General features: G+C 44.1%; 1 protein-coding gene across 8 annotated transcripts in view; it reads right to left on the bottom strand.

The window, feature by feature from the left end:
* Positions 1–22,067, bottom strand: part of LOC147325092 (unconventional myosin-IXAb-like) — a 158,568-nt gene that overhangs the window by 6,053 nt on the left and 130,448 nt on the right. For 5 of the 8 annotated variants that reach the window (XM_086299383.1, XM_086299384.1, XM_086299386.1 and 2 more), the window contains exons 16-40: positions 20,024–20,099; positions 19,804–19,947; positions 18,844–18,883; positions 18,626–18,748; positions 18,402–18,482; positions 18,199–18,309; positions 17,835–17,957; positions 17,570–17,719; positions 16,012–16,313; positions 14,387–15,592; positions 13,661–13,745; positions 13,253–13,456; positions 11,229–11,326; positions 11,042–11,145; positions 9,920–10,143; positions 9,558–9,674; positions 9,237–9,425; positions 9,043–9,090; positions 6,534–6,645; positions 3,344–3,405; positions 2,702–2,894; positions 2,151–2,279; positions 1,932–2,037; positions 1,576–1,707; positions 1,178–1,301 (exon numbers count right to left, since the gene is read on the bottom strand). In XM_086299383.1, the coding sequence (XP_086155509.1) occupies positions 1,178–1,301; positions 1,576–1,707; positions 1,932–2,037; positions 2,151–2,279; positions 2,702–2,894; positions 3,344–3,405; positions 6,534–6,645; positions 9,043–9,090; positions 9,237–9,425; positions 9,558–9,674; positions 9,920–10,143; positions 11,042–11,145; positions 11,229–11,326; positions 13,253–13,456; positions 13,661–13,745; positions 14,387–15,592; positions 16,012–16,313; positions 17,570–17,719; positions 17,835–17,957; positions 18,199–18,309; positions 18,402–18,482; positions 18,626–18,748; positions 18,844–18,883; positions 19,804–19,947; positions 20,024–20,099 (4,283 nt within the window). The remainder of the gene's footprint in view (positions 1–1,177; positions 1,302–1,575; positions 1,708–1,931; positions 2,038–2,150; positions 2,280–2,701; positions 2,895–3,343; positions 3,406–6,533; positions 6,646–9,042; positions 9,091–9,236; positions 9,426–9,557; positions 9,675–9,919; positions 10,144–11,041; positions 11,146–11,228; positions 11,327–13,252; positions 13,457–13,660; positions 13,746–14,386; positions 15,593–16,011; positions 16,314–17,569; positions 17,720–17,834; positions 17,958–18,198; positions 18,310–18,401; positions 18,483–18,625; positions 18,749–18,843; positions 18,884–19,803; positions 19,948–20,023; positions 20,100–22,067) is intronic. The other 3 variants (XM_086299385.1, XM_086299387.1, XM_086299388.1) reach the window with 3 other exon arrangements.

The raw sequence follows: 22,067 nt of genomic DNA, 5'->3' as shown, positions 1-22,067 counted from the left end.
GGAAATTCCTAAGTGGGCAAACGTGAATTCATGATTCATACTAGGCTGAATGCAAGTCTTTGTAACAGCCTCAAAAGACGACTTTTCACCTTTCACTTTTCAACAAAGATAAAACTCAGACATTTCTGTTTCTCTCACCAGTTAATGTGTCTTTGCTTTTGTTTTTTGTCCTTGGTGCATTGCAGTTTTATGACAGCAAAAACTATGTAAGAGCCCAACAAGGGTCTGCTGTGGGAAGTTGGGAACTAGGGTCTACTGTGACTGGCTGACCAGATCTGGCCCAGAAAACAACAACCATGGACGTGTGGCACTTTACACATGCTCTACCTATAAGAACAAATCCAGGCGAGATAGCTCTGAACCTGCAAATCATTAAAAAACACTCTTATTTGGAAAGTGTGGATCCATGTGGATGCTGGAGGAATTTGGTTGTCCTGTGAAGCACAAGTTAGCTCATCTTCCCGAATAATGCTTTCCAGAAAGACAGATTACACAGCAGGATGCTCCTTAGGGAGTACAATAATTGCATTCCTGGGTGAAATCATGTAATAGAAGGTATACTGTATAATGTTACATACTGTATTTAGGCATGAGCTGCTTCCTGCTGAAATTTTCAATTTCTCCAATTTTGAATCTTTTGTAGCTTTTTTTGCCTAAATGAACCTCTTATCTCAGTTTCTTGCCGATTACTTGCATGAATAGTGGCTGCATCATCACCATTTACTAAAACTACGCAGTTGGAAAGTACGTCAGTCCACTAGGGTGCTTTTGAGAACTTTACACTTTTCTTCTGAGGTTATTGTTTCCCTGGTATAAATGATCTTATGTGTCCCAAAGAGACCTTTGACGTAAAGAATTAAACTCCTGTGAGGTATTATTACAGCAGAATAATTCACAAATGAATGATTCACACAAGTGTCCATCCCCTTCAAATGCTTTTTTTGGGTCACCTTTTTGCATGTGTAAGAAAAACACAGCAAAAAGTGTTGATGACACATGTAAAGAAACACACAGGAATGAACTCCTGCCATGGCGACAACCATGCCAGCTGCTCGTGGAGCTGAAAACGGATCCATTTTGATGAGGAGTGAGAGGAAGGAGTAAATAAAAAATAAAAAACTTTCGCTCAATGACAACCTCAGCCTCTATGCTAACACCTACTGCACTTTGATCTTACCATGGACCTCCTGATGTGGGTCAGCCTGCTCTTGGCTTTGTTCTCTGCAAACTCCAGACTGCTGATGTCCTTCAGACGAGCCTTGTACTTGCTCATCTGCTCGTTGATGATCAGCTCCACACACCTGCGGACCAGAGAGCCATTTAAATTGGAAGCAAACAGAGCAGAGATGCTCTGGTACCCTATGATAGGCTTGGACACACTTGGATAAGGAGATGTTTGTTTTTCTTGAAAACCCCCTTTTCAAAATGTAAGAGGCTGAAGTTTTTTTTGTTGACATCAGCCCAAAGATGCAGTTACATTTAGATGTTATTAAGCTGTAATTACAGCAGTATACCAGGTTTCTGGCATTTAATGAATAATGACTGTAAAATTGCAGGGTCAGTTTGTGAACATACGCTGTGGTCTTGCTGATGTCTTGGACGCTCTGCAGTGGGTCAATGCTGTCGGGGCAGCGAAGGATGCAGGGAGCAAACACGATGGCGAGGGCGTTGGCTGACATCCTGTTTGTCTCCTCCTGCAGGGCAATCCTGTAACAGCATAATACTTTTAATCCTGATGTGCAATTCCCACTGAACACAGCTCTAATCCAGTGTGTCTGACGACTAGTGAAAATAATAATATATATAATAGGCCCTGAAACCTCTGCAGCTTCGACCTGATGCTCAAAAACATGATTCAGATCTTATTATAAAACCCTTTTTTCCAGGCACAAGCTGTTTGCCTGGTCATATTGATTCAAGTCATCACTCACCTGACCAGATGGAAGATGAGGCGCTCCAGTGTGCTGAGGTGTGTCCTGCTGAGCTGGTCGATCACAGAATACACTCCGTTGATCACCTCCCGCTTGTCTGGCTGACCTGAAAAGGCAGAAAAACACCACAGAGTTCAGGCAAACGCATTTTTTCAAGCTAACTCGGTCCTGGGCTGAAAACCAGCAAACAGACGGTAAAGAGCATAAGCATGAGTTTACCCATGGCTCTCAGGAACTCCTCGTAGAGTTCAAAGGTCATGAGAGGGCTTGGCAGGTCACGGAGCCACTGTTTGAGCACACTGGCAATAACGTGGATATTGTAGTCATCCAGATTCACGCTGCTGACATCTGAAAGAGCATGATTTCAGACAAGTTAACATGGTTTCTCTTTGATCTTTGGTCCAAATGATGCAGTAGTTCATACATGTAGTTTAAAAATCATTTAATAAACGGCCACGAAAACTGGCAGGATTCAAGTTTATTTTAGCTTTTAGTCCTCATTAAAAATTCCTTTTTTTCCATAACAGTGCCATCTGTCTCAGCTGTACTTTGTAATTAGTGATAATTAGTCACCAACTAAACCACATTTTTATGACAGTACACATTTTCACCCATAAAACCAGCTCATTAGGATGGCGACACGTACTTTTTAGGATCTTTATTTTCTCAATTTGACTTTCAGACTTGTTTCACACTTTTAAACGCCCCGGCAGGAATCCTGTAATATGCATTTGGAATGTGTGTCTCATTGATCTGTGAGTCAGCCTCACCCGTGTCCAGCCCCTGTCGGAGTTCTTTGATCTTATTGGTGGAGCCCGACTTCCTGTAGATGCCCTCTGTGTAGAGGCCGTGCATCTCGATGTAGTTGATGAGCTTCTCCACCAGCTGGGGTACGGTGCGCTCCTCGCTGGTCAGACGCGACAACTCCACGCCGAACTGCCGTGACGACAGCTCCGGGTCGTACTTGTTTGCAAACGTAAATAATGCTGCACATTAAACTGAACCACTGGCAGGCTGCACAGACCAGTGACCGTTACAGCTCGATGATGAAGGATGACGTAAACGTAAACTCCCATCTGCATTATACAGTAATATCTACCTAAAGCTGGTAAACATCTGTGTGTACTGATGACGCACGGGACTTTTTATTTATTATGACTTCCTTTCTTTCAGGGCTAAAATTCTTTCAGTAGGATTAATGGAGAAAAACTTGATACAAACTCCTTTAGTCATACTGTAACACATTCAGACGACATCAAACCACAAAATAAACCAAAAGGGCAAAAGGTGATTATTTTAGCTAATGATTATACTGCACTGTGATTTCGATTGTTGGCTACATATTTTGAACGGCGGAGAGAACCCGTGTCATCTTAAAACAAGTGTCACATAAAAAAAGGAACTCCACCTACCTTCTTGCTGCACTTCGTGGTCATTTTGGAACAGCACTTCCTGTGGCAGGCGTAGCGACACACTGTAGACAAAACAAACGACAATCAGACGGGAGGCATTTCTACAAACTCCTCACAGTCACGACAGCGGCAGTCGGTGCTGTAGACATTTACCACCTCAAAGGCTAGGGCAAGCGTGGAGGCGGCAGAGAGCCGGGATGGGATGTCTGCTCTCAGAGAGTGCAGATGGAGCTCTGTAACTAGATCAAAGACGGACTCATGAAAGGAGAGGGAGGTTTAATCGAATTCTGCAGACACTCAGGCACGCAGGGAAAGTGTGTTAGTTTTTTGCGTATGTGTGTGTGTGTAAGGACTGCCATGTGAGTGGAAAGAAAAACTACACAGTTTTGAGTGTGAGTGGTGTGGTAAGTGAGTTAGGAGAACATTAGGATCTGCGGCTGGTGTGTATTTTTATATATGTGTGTGTGTGTGTGTGTGTTAGAGCAGGGCGATATGGCCAAAAATATTTATCACGATATATATTTGAAAATTTGCGATAACGATATAACCGACGATATAATTGATGCGAGACAAAATACAACTCCACAACATTACTAGCGCAAAAAGACAACCTTCCATTTATTTTCACTTAAACAAGAAGCTGGTTTTTATGTACATTAAAGCTTTATAAAAATGTAACAGTGCAAATGCAAATTCCTTGCTGAAAGTTTAACCAAAAGGCATTTCCAGTAGAAATGGGCTGACATATCCTGAGCACAACCATGTATAATATCCACTGAAGTCAAAAAGAGGTGCTTTGCAACATTAAACTGCAGTGTGCAGTACGCATTTTTCGGACCATAAGGTGCACGGGATTATAAGGCACATTAAGCGAAACAAAGCAGTCAGATAAATCAAACTTTATTAAACTCATTCTTCTTGCTTCCTCCACTTCTGTACCATTGATTCATTAATGTTGAATTCTCTGGTAGCTGCTCTATTCCCATGTTGTTGCAGTATATTAATGACTAACCTCGTATTGTGGATGGATTATCTCAGTTGTTCTCCTGACTGAAGTTTGGTCCGTTTACAGCATCCTGCCATGCGATTGCATTTGTCTCTAACCATGAAGAACCTTCACGTTAACTTTTATAAGTGGAAAAGTGTTAGTGTTCGTCCTCCAGCTTCACTGTTTATGTTATGCTAACATAGCTGTGTCGCTAGCGATCACGTAGCACATCATTATATACCAGCTAGCCAAACTTCAGTAACCCTACAAACGTCACTGCTGTTTAGTTTCCTGTCTTCATTTATGGTGGAAGTGATAGCAGAGCTGTACGTTTGAATTTTTTCAGAAATCTCTCAGTCAGAACATGCAATATCATGCTTAGGTAACTAGCGAAACTAGCGAGCTAACTTCCGCTAGCTTCCTGCTAACTTCTAACTCCGTTAAATGTAATAACTTTTGTTTTCATGGATGCCTGGAAGTTAAACTTTATAGTTACACCTGGTAAAGCAGCAATGCTGATCGTTTTATTAAAGATGAAAGAATTTAGACAGTTTTTAACTCTAAGTGATGCTGCAGTGTTGTTTGACCTGAAGCATACGGAGTTTAGGACCCAGATTACTCCCAGATTTAAGAGCATCTTAGAACGGCCGCTTGCATGTTCTGCAAAAAAATGTGCTTTGTTGTGTATCTGACGGACAAACACCAAACCAGTTCCACATCACGGAAGTTGCACCATTTTTACAAACCAATTCTGGTTCATCTGTTTCACTCAACAATCGGCCATGTGCGTATGAAAACAAAGGCACTGCGCATGCGCGTTTTACTCCCATTCTATCGCGATATTTCATTTTCCTATCGTTGCCTAACATTATACCGGTATTACCGTGAACGGTATAATATGGCCCAGCCCTAGTGTGTGTGTGTGTGTGAGTGTGAGAGAGAGAGAGAGAAAGATCCTGGGCAGACAGCTTAATGCTTGATTTTAAACTGACCAGCGGACAGCTGACAGTTACTGACAGAAAAACTAAAGCAACAGTGCTGAAAAGTGTCACCTCACTATGATTTTGCATTAAGATAACAGACGTTATGCACGTAGCTCTTATCCCTGCAGTTTTAAAGATAAAAATGCCTGCTGCACCTGTTTATATTTCACTTTAAGACCAGAAACATTGTGCAGTGGTTAGCACTGTTGCCTCCAAGCAAGCAGGTCCTGTGTTCAAATCTACCCACTCACTATCCACTATGTCCTGCTTTCTCCATGAGTCTGCATAAGCTCTCCCTGGATTTCCATCAACAGTCCAAAGATATACGTGTCAGGTTAGCTGGTGATGATAAATATGCCATATGTGTGAATGGCTGTCTGCCTCTGCTTTAGCCCTGCAATAAACTGGCGACCTGTCTAGGGTGGACCCCGCTCTCTACTGGAGCTGCTGCTCCTTCACATTGAGGTGTTTGGGTATCTGATAAGGATGACTCCTGCGCACTGGGAGAACAATCAGGGTAGACACAGGACATGCTGGAGAGGTTATGTCTCTCGGCCAGCTCAAGTACGTCTTAGCATTCCCTGAGAAGAGCTGGAGAAGGTGGATGGGTGGAAGGAGGCCTGGGTACCTCTTCTTAGACTGATGCCCCTGCAACCTTTACCCAGATAAGCATCACAAAAAAGGTGGATGGATGTGTATATGGGTGGATGGACTGTAGATAATTTAGATGTGATGTTTTATCTCCTCGAGGCCAACTAACAAACTGAGAATTCAACAGTCTTGTGAGCCACACTTTGTGACATTGCTCTAATAAACATAAGGCTCTAATAAGGATAATTTGGCACTGACACATGGCAACACTTCCTTCGTTATTTGGTCTTCATTTTTATTTTTGGAAGCTAAAACACTGTACCCCCACCATGCTGAAGGGTTTCTGGTTAGTTAACCTTTTTTCCCCAATGACAACCACAAAGTAGTTTTGAAAGCTGGAACAAAAAAATCCTACAGCACCTCCTGTGCCCTCCACATGAGGGCGGACCCAAGGAGCTTTTTTTAACTAAGCATAGCTGAGCCACAGAGGCTCGCTCTCGAGTCCCTACCCCAGGCCTGTCTCCAGGGTGGTATCCTGGTGACCTGTCCTGGGCAGGGTAAACTGGAGCTTTGACTTCAGTTCCTAAATGTGTGTTTTGGACAGATGTGTTCTGTGTGTAGTGCTTACGTTTGCAGACACAGGCTCGATCCATCATCCAGATGAGGGAGGAGCAGTACTCGCAGTAGGTGGGGATGCTGTACTGAGTGGACTTGAAAATGTGGCCGTTGTGTTCCTCCACCTGCAGGGGGCAGCAGACCTGCCAGTCAGCTCAGTTGACATATGAAGCAGAGACTGCATATAAAAGATGTCTGTATCTACTAGGGGCGCAACGATACTCGTATCGATATTGAACCGTTCGATACAGTGCTTTCGGTTCGGTACGCATATGTATCGAACAATACAAAATTTGTAATTTATTTTATCAACTTTCCTTCTGACGATGCTGTCTGTGTTGAGCGCTCAGTGAATCTGCGTTCGACTACTCCGCCTAGGCTGCACTGTCGAGCGAAGATCCACTGAGCGTTCAACACAGACAGCATTGCCAGAAGGAAGAGCGCAGGGCAAGCTAGCGAGACAGAAGTTAAGCTATCCTTGCAACATGGCAAATTGAACCTCCCCCACCCTCATTCAGATCTGGCGTTTGGAATTATTTTGGTTTTCATGTGAAGTATGACCCTGAAGGTAAGCGCGTCATGGACTAAAGTAAAACAGTATGTTGGATGTGCCACGCAATGCTCAATTACATGGGTGGGAACTAGTGTGTTAGCGCAGTTAGCTCGTTAACGTGTTGGCCGTCTAGCCCCATGCAGGGGTAGCTCGTTAACGGAGATTTGCCGTGTTGTGGCGTTAACATCATTTCAACGAGATTAACGCTGACAGGACTAGTGGGAACACAACGAATATGACTGCACATTTACGCCGACATCATCCTAGTGCAAAGACAAGTGGAAGCAGACAAAAACAACAAGCATGCATGCTACAAACTTTACCCGAGTCATTTAGACAGCCGTTAGCACATGATTCTCCTTATGGGGACCTGATATGTTTAATATTGTGGCGAGCTCAGACAAGGAGGAGACGGAGGTGTCGTTTGGTCTTGCTTCCCGTGAGCTAGCCAGGGAGCACAGCCGTTTATTGACATCTGCAGAAGAACACTGCCGCTAGCTAACTGCTCAGCGCGGCAACCGCATAGCAACAACAACACACAGAGCGCCCCTCTGACCCCGGAAGGACACACCGTCGCATCGAGAGGGCGTCACCCGTCACTATGGCAACATAAACAAAACATAACTGTACAAACAGAACCCCGAACAGCCCTGACCCGCTACATAGCCCACACCTAAGGGGTCAGTCGTCCCCGACGACCCCATTACCCCACACAAAGTCCTGCAAATGTCCAGGTGCCTTCTTTTGGCGCACCGGGAAAAGTCACTCGGGTCAGAACATGGGGTGCCACCATCATCCCACTTCCGACACCAATGTGGCGAGCTCAGACAAGGAGGAGACGGAGGTGTCGGTTGGTCTTGCTTCCCGTGAGCTAGCCAGGGAGCACAGCCGTTTATTGACATCTGCAGAAGAACACTGCCGCTAGCTAACTGCTCAGCGCGGCAACCGCACAGCAACAACAACAGCAGCACACAGGGCGCCCTCTGACCCCGGAAGGACACACCGTCGCAGCGAGAGGGCGTCACCCGTCACTATGGCAACATAAACAAAACATAACTGTACAAACAGAACCCCGAACAGCCCTGACCCGCTACATAGCCCCCACCTAAGGGGTTAGTCGTCCCCGACGACCCCATTACCCCACACAAAGTCCTGCAAATGTCCAGGTGCCTTCTTTTGGCGCACCGGCCGGTCATGACCGGCGGGGGAAAAGTCACTCGGGTCAGAACATGGGGTGCCACCATCATCCCACTTCTGACACCAATGTGGCGAGCTCAGACAACGAGGAAACGGAGGTGTCGTTTGGTCTTGCTTCCCGTGAGCTAGCCAGGGAGCACAGCCGTTTATTGACATCTGCAGAAGAACACTGCCGCTAGCTAACTACTCAGCGCGGCAACCACACAGCAACAACAACACACAGGGCGCCCTCTGACCCCGGAAGGACACACCGTCGCAGCGAGAGGGCGTCACCCGTCACTATGGCAACATAAACAAAACATAACTGTACAAACAGAACCCCGAACAGCCCTGACCCGCTACAATATGCTGCTGAGAATATAGCCCAGAAGAAGTGTATAGTATTGCTTTTATTTTGGGAAGAGCCATTTCTCTGTAATAAACTCTCTTTTCCAAAGATGAGTGATTCCTCAATCAGATTTATTTTTTTAATTACTTTTGTTTCAGCAACATTAAATTTAAAAACTGTACTTTTGAGTTAAAATATATATTTATAAGTTTAATAAATGACAAATTAAAAAGGCATGAACATTTTTTTTGTATCGAAAAAATATTGAACCGTGACACCAAAGTATCGAACCGAACCGTGAATTTTGTGTATCGTTGCACCCCTAGTATCTACCACTCAGGTTTGTGAAGCCCTGTTTTAAATCTTTGCAGAACTGGTTGCAATATCTGCTTTTTATGATTGATGGTATGAAAGTAATTTTTTCTTTGAAACTAACAAACTCACAATATCAGTTTCCTTCTTCCTTGACTTCTTGCGTTCTCGTTTTGGAGCCTGAAAAAAGCAAACATGACAAAATTTGTTTTCTCTGTATTTCTTACCAGTAATGCCTTAAGATTAGCAATTTTATGATGTTATATCCTATGAAAGAATTTCTCTGTTATCATTTAATGAATTCATCCAGATGTTACTGGTCTTACCCTGCCGATGGTTCCCTCCATGGGCTTATACTCCGTCATGAATTCATCCAGGAACACCTTGAACGTGTTGACCCACACCTTCACGGGTGACTCGCTCCAGTCTCTCTGCTCCATACGCATCGTCTTCTCCAGGATGTGCTCAAACAATGCGTACAGATCCTTGTAACGGATGCTTTTACCATCATCCATCTGGTGGCGAGGAAAAAAGAAAGGAAAGGACGCAGAAAATGTAAATCTAGTTTAAGTGGCAGCATCTCGGTTTTTAAAATCTTCCTGGTCGTGTGACAGCAATGACAGAGTAAAAGAGGGTGTCAGACTCACAGCGAGGGCAGTGGAGTACGAGTTGAAGATGTTGATCCTGAATTCCTTCAGCGCTTTCTTAAAAACAACATCCACCATGGTGTCCTTTTTACCATCTTCAGAATCAAGATCGGCAATCTGAGGGAGCGAAGCACACCAAAATAATCTATATGGATCAATATGTGAATCGGAGTTTGGGGTGAACTGTTCCTTTAATTCTGTTTGATGTTTAATTTACACAGACAACCACATACGACACGCTGCATAAGAATTTAAACGTTACGTACTACGAGGTAACCCTTACAACTCTATGAACAGCGAAAACACACAAACACTGCTCTTTGTGTGAGTCAGTGAGGCGTGTGCGGCCTTTGCCCTCTCACCTTCTTCATGAGGAAGTCGTTCATGCTGCGATAGTCGTGGGCCGAGGTGAGGATGTGCAGCGCGTCATTCTGCCACTGGGCAGGTTCCAGAGCGATGCTGCTGATCTTCACGCTGCGACGTCTCTTCATTTTGGGAGACGGCTCCTTGTTCTCCTTACTGTCTCTGACCCCCCGAGATGAAGCCGCCTCCAAATCTGGACTGTGAGGAGGAAACGGGCCTTCTGCTACACAAAGACACCAAAGGTTTAGGCTTAATTCATCTAGGAATAAAATACACAATTTTTTTGTTTTGTTTTCCATTAAAAACGACTATTCCTTATGCTATACTGTGCACTTCTACTCTTCACAAATTTATTACACCATGTCTCAAATTTACTGCCAGAACAAATTCATGCTTGCAGCTCTGATCCTGTTTTTATTCACTTGTGTGTACCGCACATGGGTGTGACCAGGATATTCTGGAAGTAGAGCTCCTCTTGGAAGTCTTTTTCAACATTTAACACAGCTGCTATTTATGGATCGGTCCTGTTCACTTGTGCCTGGTGATCTGTGTCAGAGGCCCATCTCTCTCTGCAGTCTTCTCTCATCAGATGGCAGATGGCCGTCCCTCCCCGAGCCTGGTTCAGATAGAGGTTTCTTCCTGTTAAAAGGAAGTTTTTCCTTCCCACTGTCGCCAAGTGCTTGCTCACAGCGCCATCCGATTGTTGGGGTTTTCTCTGTATTATTGTTGGGTCTTTATCTTACAACAGAAAGCACCTCGAGGTGACTTTTGTTAATGTGATTGCAACTGACTAAAAACGAGTGTGCTCCTGGTTGCTCTGCCTTTAAGCTTTGAAACTCTTGAACTGCTGAGACACAGCTCTCTCATCACCAGCAATGATCCTTCATATTAAACCTGCTGTTCTCTGCATATCCACATCCATGAAGAAATCACAAAGCAAGAGGAAGATCCAGAAAGCGATCTAGAAACAGCAGCAATGCTGAGGCTGTCCAGAGCTAATCAGGTGACGTATTTCATTTTTATTTACAGTTCAGAGATAATTGTGAGCACATCTAGCGTTTGCGTGCTTATAAATCTGCTCAGAGGCTGTATGTGGCATGCTGAATAGCTTTTATTTTTACCATGTGTTTCTCCAACTTCACTCATGCTGGCCTGCTTCTCCCTTGACAGTTTTTTCTCACTGTGTTTTGTTTTACTCCAGAATCGCATCTTCCCTCTCATCCTGCTGAAAAAACAAAACAAAACAAAAAACTTCAACATCTAGCATAAAAAGTAAGATGTGACAAGAGAAAGTTGAGGAAGATCTACCTTCCATCTTGACTGGAGGTTTTCCTGAGGATCTCCATCTTGCCCAAGTCCCCTGATGACATGGTCTTATGGATTTTCTTCTGGTCTTTGTGAGACGACTGGAGAGAAAGATACAGTGAGTGAGAAAGACCACAAAACATATTTATAATCTGTCAGCTGACACGACTGTGACATGTTTTGATTAAGAATTCTGCAGAGTTTTATGGTTTTAGCAGAGTTTATTTGCAAAACTACAACTACTAAATTACTACTTCGAATAAATAAATGATCACATTAACTTCATGTGAAGAAACTGAAAAAATCGGCACCATAAACATGCACAGGCCTGATAATGAGAGTGTGTGATAGGCAAACAGAAGTCATATGTGTTAGACTGTGTAGGAAAATCTCATTGTTAGTGAGAAGTTACTCTGGTCCAGCTTTAATTGGCTCCAGCATGCAGGAGCAGTGCCGTGCAGTGCAATACGAGATGTTTTGTTTCAAGGACGGGTCAAGTTTGGGAGGTCAGAATATGAGAGAACAACGTCTTTGACCACATCACACGAGTCAAACAAGTTTGCGCTGGGACAGTCTGCGTTCAGTGCTGTAAAAGAAGAATATCTAAATAAACTCATTCTGAGTTTTAGCATTTTATTTTTCCTTCATGACAGATGCAAAACTGTGAGCAGTTTGGTCTAAGAGGATTTGTAATTTAACATGGTGAGGGGGACAACCACAGGTAGATAAGCTGAGGCTTCACCTATCATGTTGAATTTTCATTCACAGATACCACTGAGCTTGTTTTTTACATCTTCTATTATTGTGAACCTATTGTGCTCAGTTTTAGCTCCACACTGTTACACATACCGTTTTCTCTAGCCAAGCTCCATTCTGTAGTCTTGCCCTTGCTGTAGGTCATTAGTTCAGTGTTTGACCTACGCATCTTTCTTTTGATTGGCTTACGCTCACAGACAAAAGGTTTAAATGGCAGGTGGGTGTGGCTTCTGTGCTGAGATGACCATATTAGAGATGATATTATCCTCTGTAATACGTCTGAGATGGAGGGTTTAGAGCAGTCTGAAGCTCACGCTTTAGGCTTGCAGGGATTACTTGATCTGTGGACATGTTTAATATGAGCTTCCTTCATTGTTTCATTACATATTCAGGGCTGGAGCTACACACCGACTCAAATAGCTGCTTGTTAAAACCACAGTGTGCTTCCATCACGTCACAAAGCAGAAATTCTCTCTTTAACATCAAAGTGAGCTCACTGCACTCAAACGACTTCCACAGTCGCCAGATCTCAATCCAACAGAGCACATCTGGAATGTGGTGCGACGGCATATTAGCATCATGAATATGCAGCACATTTATGCGTGACACTATCATGTCAAGATGGATCAAAATCTCCAGGAAGTGTTTCTAGCACCGTACTGAATCTGTGCCACGATGAATTCATCAGTTTAGAAGGCAAGGTAACTAATGACCAATGAGTATATATCACAGGAAATATAGGAAAGCATAATAGGTTCAGGTTACGAATAATTATGAGCTTTCAAAACTTGATGACTTTGCACTTCACTCTGTAAATCTGTAAATTTTGTATCTAATGAAACAATGCAAGCGAAGTGACCCTGTTGCATTTAGAACCTGTCTGAATAATTTAAGGATGATGACATTTTTGCAAAGCACATATTATCTGAATTAAACTAGCTGATAGAGCAAAGTGAAAACGGTAGTGTGGTCGAGAAGCTTGGACTTAGTTTCAAACTAGCAGCCACCAAAGCAGTGTGCAAGGCCATTCACAGCACCAAGTGACCTTTATCAGCACTGAGGAAAAACACAAACAGCGCTGCCATATTTAGCAGAGAAACATGTTTTTGGTCTGACAGCGTTGAAAAACTGAAAGTGGGGTTAGCAGTGTTAAAAGGCTCGTCCCCCTGTCGTGTGGCCAGATGCACATGAGAAGAAGGTAGAGAGGGGGACCGAAGTGGACAGGTTACTCGCACGGAGGTCAGGTGACCGCCGCAGACCCGGTATTTTACCATCTCGGAGTCACTGTGACAGTCAGCGTCGGGGTGGGAGTGTGGGGGAGACAGAGAGGGGGGCAGCGTGCAGGAGTGGGCGGGGATGTAGTATTCATCATCGTCATCCGACTGGGTCGCCCCCTCTGAGTTACAGCGAGTCAGGAAGTCGGAGCGCGTCCGGGACATTCGGGCTTTCTTTTTGGGGCCGGGGCGGCCCACCTGCTTCCAGGCAACCATAAGAATATATCAGCTGTGTGTGTATGTGTGTGTTTGTTGGCGTGCTTGTATTTACTTGTTTTGTGTCTTAAACTTGACTCAAAGTAAATAAAAATCTCAATCTTGAGTCTGAACTGAATGAGTAAAGATAACAATAATTACGATGTGCAAATGAAATTAAAGTGATGTGTAGAAGCTGCAGGCTCCTACCTCTCTGCTTCTGGATCCAGCAGACTTGGAATCATCTCTGAACATGGCGAGAGATCGTTCCTGGTTCACCAAATCCTTATCGGACCTGCATCAAATCACCACAGTTTAAAAGGTCCTACTTTGAGTTAACTGGTCTCTTTAAAAAGCGCTAATGAAGTCGACTTTTTTTTGTAATGAAGGAAAACTGGTGATACAGATTTGGGGAAATGAATCATTAGCCTTTAAACAGCACTGCAGGCTTGCAGCTGTTCATATTGCACTTTCAAAATAAAATGACTCGGATTAAGTGAGTTGATTTTTGGCATCTTCTTTAAGCAATTCTTCTTAAGCATCTTCTTTTGGCCATCACAATATTTAAGGGTTATGTTCACCAGCTCCAAGGGATGAAACTGTGCACCTATCTGGCCCAGGTTGTTCTATTGACACCATATGAAGACCTAGCTTAACACAACTGTGCAACTATCCACTGGGACTATTCACTCTACACGCCTCCTGCTTGTCCTGGCTAACTCAAAAAGATTCTCCCTTCCAGCAGATAAAGACCCTTCCACCCCCTCCATGGAATAGACCACGAGGTAAACAGTTTGCTTTGAGGAGTTTTCTTCCATTCAATCGAAACAGAAGAGGCACTGCAGGTGTGTCCATTTAAATAGCTTCAGTGCACTCTGGAGAGGCAAATATATGCCTCGGCCCTGCTAAACAAACACAAAAGCACAGTTTACTTACTTGGAGAACGGCAGCTTGCGCCTGGGTGGGGAGAACACAGTACTAGAGGGTTTCTCCACCATGTTCACAATCACAGTCTGGGCGTTGCTCTTCTTCTGGGCCTTTGGAGGTTTGGTGTCCAGGACCGGGCTGGGGGCCTCCTTTGCTGACCTAATCGTCTTCCTCTCCTGCAGAGTGGGGAGTACGGCAGGAACGCTGCATGTGGGCTTCAGGGCAATTTTGATGTCCATCTCTGCGGAACAAATCCCTGGACCTTCCTGACTCTCTCCACGAGTGAAGGGAGCCTTTGAAGACTTACCGACCACAAATATGTCTCTCTTGGCTTGGGTGGAAACGCCGAGAGGCTGCTCCCTGTCTGATGCTATCTCAAGGCCTGCAATAGGGGTCATTTGGGCATTGGGTGCTCCTGTTTGAGAAGCTCTTTCTAGAGTTTGGGCTGCCAGCAGCTCTCCCTCTTCCAAAGGACTCTCTTTCTGCATACTGATCAACACCACTACAGGCCTTCGAGACGTGGACTCCCTTCTTTCTCTGTAAGAACTGCTGGGGCTTTCAGATTTTGGTTCATGAGCTGGACTTTGGTCAGAAGCAATATAAAAAGTTGCCCTCGGGGCCTCCACTTTGTTTGGCAACTCAGTCACAGGCTTTTCATTATAGTTGGAATCTCTCAGCCCCTGCTGAAGTTGAATATCCAGCGTCTTGGGCTGTTCCTGAAGTACACTGAGCTGAGAACTATATCCTCCGGAGCCTTCAGTTTCCATGTCTTCCACACTGAGAACTTCAAAACTTCCTTGACTAGCCGGGGACCCTTGGGGTGAATGTCTGTGATGCTCATCCTGTTGAGAGCTGCTGCTGCTGTTTGGGACCGGGTCTTCTGGCAGCGAACCCCCCAAGCTGGTACTTCGGACTTTAAGAAGCTCCAGGCTGAACTGTGCCTGCTCCAGCTCTCTCATTCGTCTGCTCTCTCGTTTCGACCGGTTCTTATGGCTGCTCTCGTCTGTGCTCCTGCTTCGCTCCAAGTCATCTTCTTTTTCCATCTCTGCTCCATAAAGTGAAACAGACTTAGAGTCTTCGGGGAGCTGTGCAGAGATGTCCTGGCCATAACTCTCCAGTCCGGATGAGGCGGGCTCTCTTCTTCCTGCCTCCATCGCTGCTGACAGACTTGTTTGTTCACCAAGTCTCTCGTGCTGCTCCTTGAAGTCTCTAAACCTGGAAACAGTAATAGTGAGGAAACAGAAGCCTATTATCCACATAGGCACCACCATGATTTTACTTCCTGTGCCAAAAACTTGGGTTTCTACACATTTTCACATAAAACACCACTTGGTGGCAGCAGATACAACTGTGAATCCTAGACTGTGCATACAGACAGATAGTGCAGGTGTCCCTTTGGATTGTTTGAAGTGTGTTCGAGTTCAACACTGTTTTGTTTTTTTTAAACCAGCAATAAGGTCTCCAAAGTAGCCCTGGTTAGAATTCCTGTGTAAATCTCATTGGCTGCATTTTGTTTAAATGCAACAATGTTAATGTGTCAGTGCATCAGTCCAACTATACAAATAAACACGCTGTATTTAAAAGACACTAATCAGTTGATTCAAACTACCTACAAGCTCAACTCCTTCACTCACCTGAGTCGAGCGAGGTATCCTCTGCTCCTCGCCTGTAACTGTATCATCGCTGCGTGCGTTCTGTGGTAACGCCTCCTCTCCCTGGATCCCTTCCAGGCTGTCTGAATTGCAGTAGCTGCCAGAGCCCTCCGATGGCAGCAGTTTTTCCAGCTCCTCTGTATGACGATCGCTGAATCCCGCCAGTGCAGGAACTTTCTCCTCTCTCTGTAACCCCTCCAAGCCGCCTGCAGACACAACGCCGCTCCCTCCTCAACGCTCAGGTCAATGGTGGACTGCCTGAAGAGGCAGAAACGCCACCATCGCTGAAAGAGAAAGAAAAGCACGGTGAGACAAAATAGATGTGAGGGAAAAAAGTCAGGCTGGGGATCCTTGAATATGTTGAGCTAAGCTTTGAATATTTTTTTAAAAGAAAAAGATGCTCATCCCCCTTTGGGACCACCTAAAATATGTGCATATCTGTGAGGCTAAACTGACGCAGTTTATGTAAGAGATGTATGAAATTTGACGCCTGTTATTCATTCACTATGTCAAATCAATATGATGCAGTATGACTGACACCGCAGGAATGTTTGATTCAGAAAACTCCTCACGTCATTTTGATTAAGCCCAACTCCAAAACTTGAACTGTAATCTTGGAAGGCCCACGCAGAAATGCAACCAACAAGCACAGAATAAAAATCCCACATGTGACAGTTTATGTTTCGATGCTCTGATATTCTCTCGTAAAAGTTATCTGTGCCTGAATGGATCCTGCTCTGGAATGACCTGGTGTGTTTTCTTTCAGTCTCATGAGGATTTGGACAGCTTCTCTCCAAGAACTCTTCCAGAAAAAACAGAAAGAGCAAATTTGTTGTCTTTCATCCTCTCTCTACCACTTAGTGCTGCATCGTTTTTTCCACAGTATTTACTCTGTAGCACACGTGTTATTTCTTTCTTATAACTCATTAAAAATGTAACATATTCAGTCATGATTTAATACAGTAGCTTTATACTTAATTTCATACAATTTTATTCGTATAGCACCAAATCACCAAAAACCTATCAAAAGCTTTCATGGCTTTTGCTTCCACTAGATCGATCGTGCTCACCAAAGTAAGCTAAATAGCAACTGACTTTGGCCTTTTAGATGAAAACACACTGCTCTGGATTTATAACAAGACAAATGAAAGCTGAATACACTCAGGCAAAGGCGGTGCCTGACTCAGGACATCCACTGGAGCATTATCTGGTATATGGATGCAATCGCATTAACATGGATTTTGTGTTAGAGACTTTGCTAGTTAAAGACCAAGAAGACAGATATCATACTTTATATCCCAACGCAGCATCATTGAAGGTCAGAGCTCTCCTGTGAGGACACAAGTGCTTATCATCTCAAAAGGAGAGACTATGTTTTAAGAACCATGACACTTAAAGAGTTAATACACAGCTATTAATCATCTAATGCTTAAACAGTCCCAGACTGGATTAGTGATACCCTTCGAGCATTAAGGAGAACAGAGGAACAAAGCTATAGAATTGGACCACTTCTTAGGCCCATCCCATCACAGCGTCTCACCTGAATGGTGCACGCAGCTCGTCTCATGTTGACAAAGTGCTTCCTCTCCAGAACTGCCCTGAAGCGGCGCTGCAGCATGACGATTCTCCGCAGGACCTCCTGGTGCAGGAGGGTCTGAAGACGCTGGCGCTCGGCCTCGCGCAGGAACACCTGCATCATACAGAAACATTAGGTAAAGTGAAGTTGCTGAAGTCCACTGCATGGGACATTTTAAAAAAACATATAGAGAGAAGGACAGTCCATTTATAATTTCCGGAATTCGTACCATGGTGCTGCCCACTTGGTACCCAGCAGGGGGCAGGTGGATCCGTCTGAAGAACTCCCTGACGCCCGACTTTGTGGGGCTAGTGCCCCGAGGCAGCAGCACATGGAAGTGATGCACAAAGTCCTGAAAAAAGGATTTTTGTATGTTCATTTTCTGGTGATTCATTTTGTGATGAAAATACAACATTAAAAACGTGTTTTGTTACATGAAGACAGAGTTCTGGTTAAGATTAAATACAGCAAGGAAATCTAAACATCATGACAAATGTTATTTTCTCAATAAAGTAAAACATCTTTTAAGCAACATAGTGATAACATGGCTTTGGCTGTGGATCTGCAGCGCAGTTGCGTTAGGAGGGGATTACCTGAAAGGTGTACTTGCTGCTGTAACCTGATTGTCTGATCCGGACAGTTTCCAGCATACCTGTGTACCTCAGCTGTCTGAGCACCAGACTGTCGTTGAAGCGCAGCGGCAGCTAAGTGGGACAGAAAAACAACAGGAGCGCTTAAACACAATCCAGCAGTCGGTCACTAAGAGGAGTGGAGGCTATTCTGCAGGAGCGATCACCTTCTCAGCGTTGGAGCGAATGCACTTGACAAAGTACGGCTCCGACTGATCCAGAGTCTCCATCAGCTTATTGAGCGACGCCTGCACACACAAACTGAAATGATCACACTTTTGCTCTTTGTTGTTACTGATGCTGCTGCACGTGCTCGTGCTGCCGTCTGCTGTGTCACCAGTGTTGTTGTAATTCTTTGAGTGCTCCAGCAGAGGGAGAAAGCGGCACTGACCTGGAACTGAGCGCTGATGCTGGGAGGCTTCTTCTTCTTGTGCAGATGAAGCAGAGACTTGGTGATGCGGTCGTGGAGCGTCACGCTGCTCAGGTAGCGCAGAGACTTAATGTCCAGCAAGTGCTGCGCACAAAAACCCGGATCATTTACAAACCTGTGTATCACTGAAGTGAATGAACACCTACTAAGTTTTGCGTAGTGTCAGGTCAGCGTCTTACCTTGGGAAGAGTTGGTTTAGTTTTGCAGTTTTTGTTTCTCCTGAACATGAGAAATTATAATTAGCAGATATTATCAGCAGACTCAACAGCTATTAACATCTTTTATTTCCTCTGTATTAGTGCTGATACGCTCTCTTATCCCTTCTTACAATCCAGCCTTACAGGCCTTACAGTATGCTGGGGGAAAGCGCCTTAAAAACCATTGGTTTAAAGACAGCCTATTATACTTGTCTGTATTTTTTGCTGGCTATACTCTATACTGTTACAGTGACATTATATTAAACATGCCAAAGTTTTGATTCATGAAGTCTGTGTGTTTGGATAATCCCTGTGACTCACAGTCTGCTCAAAACGGCTGCTTTTAGACAGCTATTTCCTTCCTTGGCTCTGTATGATGTTAATGACTGCAGATAGCCCTCAAATGGGCACGAAGATCTGGCTGTCAGCACCAGAAGCCTGACACATCTGCCGTTTAAACCTCCAGTTTACAACTGGGGAAGCCAATCAGAAGATTCAGACAGCGTATGAACAGCACCAAGTTAGAGTGTAAGATATCCAAGGAGTTTTTAAAACTGTGACTGACGCAAAGCTACTTTAGTAGAGTCCAAGAATAAAATTAGTTAGCAGGAAATGAGCAGAATAGGCTCCATTTAAAGCGTATCACTACTAATATTAGACCAACAGGGGCGGGCGAAGCTCAGGAAGTAGAGTGGATTGTCTACTAATTGGAAGGTCAATGGTTTTAAATTGCTCCTGATGTATTGTGTGAGTGTGTGGGTGATAGATAAAAGAGCTTGAAGTGCACAGAACAAAGCACTGTATGATTGCGTGTGCATGGGTGAATGCATGCTTGCAGGGTAAAAGCGCTTCGAGTGCTCAGCGTGATATACTGGATTGAGAATTATCAAAAACAAACAAGCAAACAAAAAGACTACTGTGACTTTGTGATATGTCACTCACATTAGAATTCCCTGAGCTCTCTCTAGGAGCTTGCTGTTGTTCGAATTGAGGAAGATCCCATCTTCTTCCAGCGCGGGGCTTCCCATTGAAGAGAGGCGACCCGACCTGGAGGTGCGACCATTACATCCAACGCTGTAGCCATCCCTACAGGGAGGGAGGAAGAGTGAAGATCAGCACAGAGGCATTTTATTTAATACTAATAATACACACTCGAACTTACCAGCTGGCCTTCTCATTGAGGGCGTTGGTGCCTTGAAGATCTGACAAGGGGGTGCGGGGATTCTTCCTGGTTATACCTGGATAGGAAGTGGTGAAGGGAGGAAAAGGAAAGGAAATACAAAAAGGAGTCAAAGGTCACAGGGTTTATCAACACCTACATCTCACTCACCCCGTGTTTGAAGCCACAGCATTAAGATCCAGCGCTTAAGGGTCTCCACTAATCCCCTAACTCCAACTCTCTACCGTTCTTCGTTTTCACTGCTCTAACACACTTCTTCTTTATACATGACAAACAACTATCTTCAGGGCAGTATCTCTGTCCCACTTGGACTCTATTAGAGTGGCTTTGCTATCTGAAACAAGCTATTTTAGCCTTCTTCTGATTGGCTGCCCTAAACAGCAGGTGCAAAAGAAAATTGCCCAGATTACCCGTAATTTGGGCATTACAGATATTATCTTAACAAGGCTCTTTCAAAGCAAAATATAAACATTACAGTATATGACTGTTTTCACAGGCTTACTTGTAGTAACCATGACTAGTACACAGATGTCGAGGTGCAAAATCATCAGACTTTCTCTTTTACAGGAAAAAATAAAGACTTGAGAAATTCTCTTGGGAATTTCCTTTGAAATGAGTTGCATTGCTGGAAAGCTGCTAAATCCCACTTCTGCAAAGTGCTGCTTTACAACATTAGGATACATGACATGACTTGAAGTATGCAAAAACACACTCAGGCACACAAATGTGATTATCAGTGCTGAAAGGAGTGATAAAGGACGGCCAGAAAAACCGTGGGTGTCATTAAACCCTTCTGGTCTACAGAGACCTGATTCATTTGTCCGATCACTCATGCGTGGGAAAATTTTTGGTTATGAGCTTTGCTCCTAGGCTGAGTCAATCTGCCCAGAGCTCAGAGTGACCCACATACCTGATTTCTTATTAATGGCTGCAACAGAACCAGTTTACCGGGCCTCAAAACCACAAGCCACCCATTATGATCTATACAGCACAGGATTCATTCCTTTCATTAGGCCGAGCTATGTGCCTTCTTAACTCACAAGGAATCAATCCATTTAAAAACCTCTTTCACAAGGATCACCTTCCAAACTCTACTTAGATATGAATCATAACAATTCAATATAGTACCATTTAATACATAAGTGAAGATAAAACACATTAAACCTCAAAAATTACATCAATTTTCAAAAGAATGCCTCTCATATTCTTAGCAAATTGAATTTAAATGATCAATACCAAAAAATATTGCACGCTCAAATAAGTGCTGACCTTTCAGTTTTACAGAGGGTCCCTATTATTCTGGCTTCAAATTTATTGAAATATTGACCCTGCAAACCTATCTTTAAAATCTGACAAAACAAATCCACATATGAGGACAAGCGAAATCCCACATCCTTATTATTTATAAGGATAACACTCATCATACGAACGTGAAGGGTGCAATATGCAAGATTATATATGCAAGAAATATAGCTTTGTGTCAAAGACATCTGTGTTGTATATCTACTGAAGTTGGGATAGTATTCAGCTAGGACCAGCTGTACCTTTCCGTAATACCAATTTATAGCTCAAGAGGAGCTACTGACTCATCCTAGTGTCCAGTCTGTCGAACTAACACGAAAAGAAGAAGCAGCGCTCCCCAGAGATTGTTTTTCACTTTTATACAGTCTATATACAAAGCAGGCAGTCAATAAATGAAACAAAAACATGATGACTGCAGATCCTGGGAACCAGCAGTAATGTGTGACCTGCCTTGGATTGCGTTGAATCCATGCAAAGCCTACCAGGTTGCCTATGCAGGCAGCTGATGTTGTTGCCAGCTTTTATACTTCTGCATGACACAGTGTACTGGTGTAAATCCCAGCGTGTAGGTCAGGGCTGCCCAATCCCAGTCCTCGAGAGCTACTATCCTGCAGCTTTTAGATGCATCCCTACTGCAACACAGCTGAATCAAATGGTTTCATTACCTCGTCAGCATGCCATCGTGTTTGGCAAAGGCCTGATAACAAGCCATTCATTTGATTCA

This window comes from Aulonocara sp. 'chitande type north' Nkhata Bay, linkage group LG7, assembly GCF_057382095.1.
Source record: "Aulonocara sp. 'chitande type north' Nkhata Bay isolate Kocher_YH1m ecotype deep benthic linkage group LG7, A_spYH_male_GT1.1, whole genome shotgun sequence".
Classification (NCBI taxonomy): domain Eukaryota; kingdom Metazoa; phylum Chordata; class Actinopteri; order Cichliformes; family Cichlidae; genus Aulonocara; species Aulonocara sp. 'chitande type north' Nkhata Bay.
The sequence above is the reverse complement of the archived record's forward strand: the minus strand, read 5'-3'. Positions and strand labels throughout refer to the sequence as shown.